Consider the following 3601-nt stretch of genomic DNA (forward strand, 5'->3'; position numbering starts at 1 on the left):
GAGCCCTGGTCAGGGAATTAAGATCCCACAGCCCTCGGGGCAACTAAGCCCACACACTGCAACTACTGAGCCTGCGAGCTCTGCAGCCCATGCACCACAACTAAAGAAGCCCACAACGAAGACACAGCACAGCCAAAAAAAAAAAAAAGAAAGAAAGAAAGAAAAAGAATACAGGTAGGAAAGCAGAATCTGTGGGGAAAGGCTGAATGATTTGGGACCTTAGGCAGAAATGGAAAGCCAGCAGGCAGCTTCAGAACTGTTTAAAAGTGAGTGGGCAATGACACACCTTTGTCTCACTGTCGGGCTGCCAGGTGTTGAGGTGGTCAGTGAGGACGATGAGCCAACCTGAAAGAACAGTCGGGGTCTTTATTCACTGAGCGCTACTGTCTGAGAGGCAGAAAGAGGCGCCAGCTCCCCAGGGGTCCATTTTCCCCAATTCAACAGCACTGGGGAGGGTCAGATGACACGGTCTCCTGCCTCTTTATGGACAGTGGGAGTGGGGTGGGGAGTGGGGGAAGGCAGGGAGAGAAGCGCTGGGAGTGAAAGGTACTACATCAAAGAGGAGGAGGGGTCTCAGCCCACACCCCCAGTAAGGAGGTGTTGGCGAAGCCCCTAGAAAGCGCCTGAGCTGAGGCTGCACAAGGAGGTCCCTCGGCTGGTCTGAGTCCTTGACCGTGATGCTCCCCAGAAAACCACACCGCCCTGGCTTGTGATTCCTGCGGTCGGCCTGAAAGGCCTCATGTAGGATTTCGGCCTGGAGCTGCACTCTTCAGCAGCCAGAGTCTGTCTGCGTCCAAAGTCCTGGTTCTTTCCAGGTGAGCCGTCCTCTTTCCATCCTGCTTCCATGCGGGATCTGGCTCAGGCCTCCCCATCTGTCACTGGGACCAGTGGGAGTTTCTCTGCCTCTAGGTCTCATGTCTTTGACCCACCCTCCACATCTCAGTGTTCTAGAACCTCACAAATGACCTGTCCCCACCATGAGTGAAACCCTTTGGGGGCGCCCCACCACCAGGCTTGGGGGGCTACAGGCGCCTCCAGCTCTCCGGGCCTCCCCGTGCTCTCTTGGGACGGCTGCCTCCTCGTCTGCCGCCCTTTTGCCAGGACTATCCTTCCCACTCCTCTGTCTGTCTGTCCTTCTGCTGCAGCTCAAAGCTCACCTCCTCCCGAGGCTCCCCAGGGCCACAGCACTGTGCACACGCCTTTATGACGACCCTTTATCACACTCCACTGTCACTGTCTGCAAGGTCCTGCCTGGCAGGGACACCATCTTCGCAACCTTGTCACGCGGGAGGCCTTGCTGAAGAGATGTTGTGAAATGATCACATGAATGAAAAGAAAAAATGAATGGCTATTCCAAATCCTGACTACTTTTTTTAGGCCACTCACGACACACCTGAGAAGGCTTGCAGGATCTTAGTTCCGTGACCAGGGAGCAAACCCAACCCTCGCCCTCTCAGCAGTGAGAGTGCAGAGTGCAGAGTCCTAACCACTGGACCACCAAGGAATTCCCCTGGCTCCTTTTTGCTCCCCTAGAATGTCCCTAGCCTGTCCCCTCCTTTCTCAGACACCACCTCTACCATGGCAATCTGAGAGAGAAATCAGAGCAGCAGAATGTCCTGGGCAATACTTGGGATCTGCCTGTTTGCCCATGAGGAGTCCCCACGTGCTGGGAGTCCCTTCTGCCAGAAGAGGCTCACTACTGGTCATCCGCACACAGCTCGACAACAGCTTGACAGCCGCGTTGCAGCGACCCTCAGCAATCAATTTAAAAATCTGAGGTGAAAGTTTTCACCCTTCTCCCATGAAAATAACACCCTGGACTCTTTTCTGATTAAAAACTTTATTTCCAGAAGCAGAACTGTTTTTAACACAGAATTCAAGGGATCGGCCTGTCTGTAAAGCCCAATTCCACCTTCCCAAGTCCCTGACTCCACAGCAGTTCAGAAACCATGCAGCCTAGCTTCACTCCCTGACACCCCACCTTTAGACCCTCTTCTCAGGGCTTGGAGAACTTTTGCTCAGAGCTTAGACTTAGTCTCCCAACTTGTCTCCCTTCAACGCTTTTCACAAAAGCTCTATTTCCACGGGAAAGAGACCAGCCCCCAATCTGCCTTCTGAGCGAGGGCGTTTCCATGGGAAACAGGAGAGGAGGGGCTCCGGCTGGAAGGGCCCTTCACAGGCAGCAGAGTCGCTCCACCTCCTCCTCACAGGCGTAGAAATTTGCAAACAGCTCAGGGCCGGTGCCCTTGCACTCAATCCACCTCCTCAACGTGCCCAGAGCCCGGAGGGCATCGGCTTTGGTGGGCAGGGGCTCCAAGCCGTCCTCTCTGCCCCCCACCTGGTCTTCGGTGCCCACCTCCTCTTTGCACACTCCAGACACAGGCTCCTCACCCTCCAGGTCCACAAAGCGGGAAAACTCCTCGAGGCTCAGCCCACCGGGGACGGGTGGCATCTCCGAGGCTTTGTGCGGGGCCAGGGCCGTTTTGCCTGGAGCCAGCCCTTCCTGAACAAAGCTGCTCACGATGAGCTGGAGAGGCACCTTGGCCCAGGCCGCTGCTGCCATGTGTAGAGCATCCAGCACTGTGATGCCTGCCCCGGCCTCAGCTAGCGATGTGCCAGCCCTCTCGCTCTGGACGGCAGCCAGCTTGCCCAACAGACGGCGCCGGTAATGGGCCTTAAAGGCCTGGACCACGGAGCTGGGCAGGGAAGGCGTGGTGCTAGCAGCGGACAGAGGCAAGAGCTTCACGTGGCCGAGCCCGGGCAGGCCTGCCAACTCCTCCACCACTCGGGCAGCCAGCAGCAAGGCTACCTGTCGGCCCTGCCGCCCCATGTCCCGATCAAACTGTGCCAACCATTCTGACCAGGGGATGGCCAGGTCAGGGTGGTAGGAGGCGGGCAGGGCCTCACTGCTGACCCCAAAGAAGCATCTTGGGGCAGCCTGGAGCCCACTGACCAACACCCGCCGCTTCTCTGTGCCCCTGCTGTTGGCACACAGCAGTACCTGTACCCGATCACACACACCCACTCTGCCGGGCACTGCCCGATATAGCAAGGGCACTTCAGCACACCCAAAAATGTCCTCTGGGGAGAAATCTTTAAGAGAAAGAGGTAGCTGGGCCTGGGGCGTGGGAGCTGGGGGAGGCAGCTCAGGGGTGAACGGAGGCGCCACTACGTGGCGGGCCCCGAAGCCCACGTTGTTTCGGCGTTTCCAGCGGACCAGCCAGCCAATGCTGGGCACAAAGTCCTGGCCCATGATGTCGGCCAGCTCCTTGGCTTTGTGGAGCAGCATAGGGCCCGTCACGTCCCAGGCCTTGGCCTGGGCAATGTGGTACCAGCAGAGCAGAGCCTCATCGATCCCGCTGTACTTGGACTCCCGCTTGCGCTTGCGCTCCCGGTTGGCCGTGCCACTGCACCAGTCCGCCAGCAGCTTCTCCTTATTCTTGCAGATGCGGGAGATCTGGGGCTGGGAGACCTGGAAGCGCCGGGCCACCTCCGACTGGGACATCTTTGACTCATCCAGGAGTTCCAGCACCTGGATCTTCTCGGCCAGGGACAGGGCATGAAGCTTCTTCTTGCTGCACAGCTCCATGGCGTCTCCACA

General features: G+C 57.8%; 1 protein-coding gene across 1 annotated transcript; it reads right to left on the reverse strand.

Moving 5' to 3' along the window:
- Positions 1 to 2136: 2136 nt before the first annotated feature.
- On the reverse strand, positions 2137 to 3601 carry TIGD3 (tigger transposable element derived 3). Its single transcript, XM_007462007.1, has one exon. The coding sequence runs from the start codon at positions 3587 to 3589 to the stop codon at positions 2174 to 2176; it is 1416 nt and encodes a 471-aa protein (XP_007462069.1). The 5' UTR covers positions 3590 to 3601; the 3' UTR covers positions 2137 to 2173.

The sequence above is a fragment of the Lipotes vexillifer genome, unplaced genomic scaffold (genome assembly GCF_000442215.2).
Source record: "Lipotes vexillifer unplaced genomic scaffold, Lipotes_vexillifer_v1.1 scaffold1129, whole genome shotgun sequence".
In the NCBI taxonomy this organism is placed as follows: Eukaryota; Metazoa; Chordata; class Mammalia; order Artiodactyla; family Lipotidae; genus Lipotes; species Lipotes vexillifer.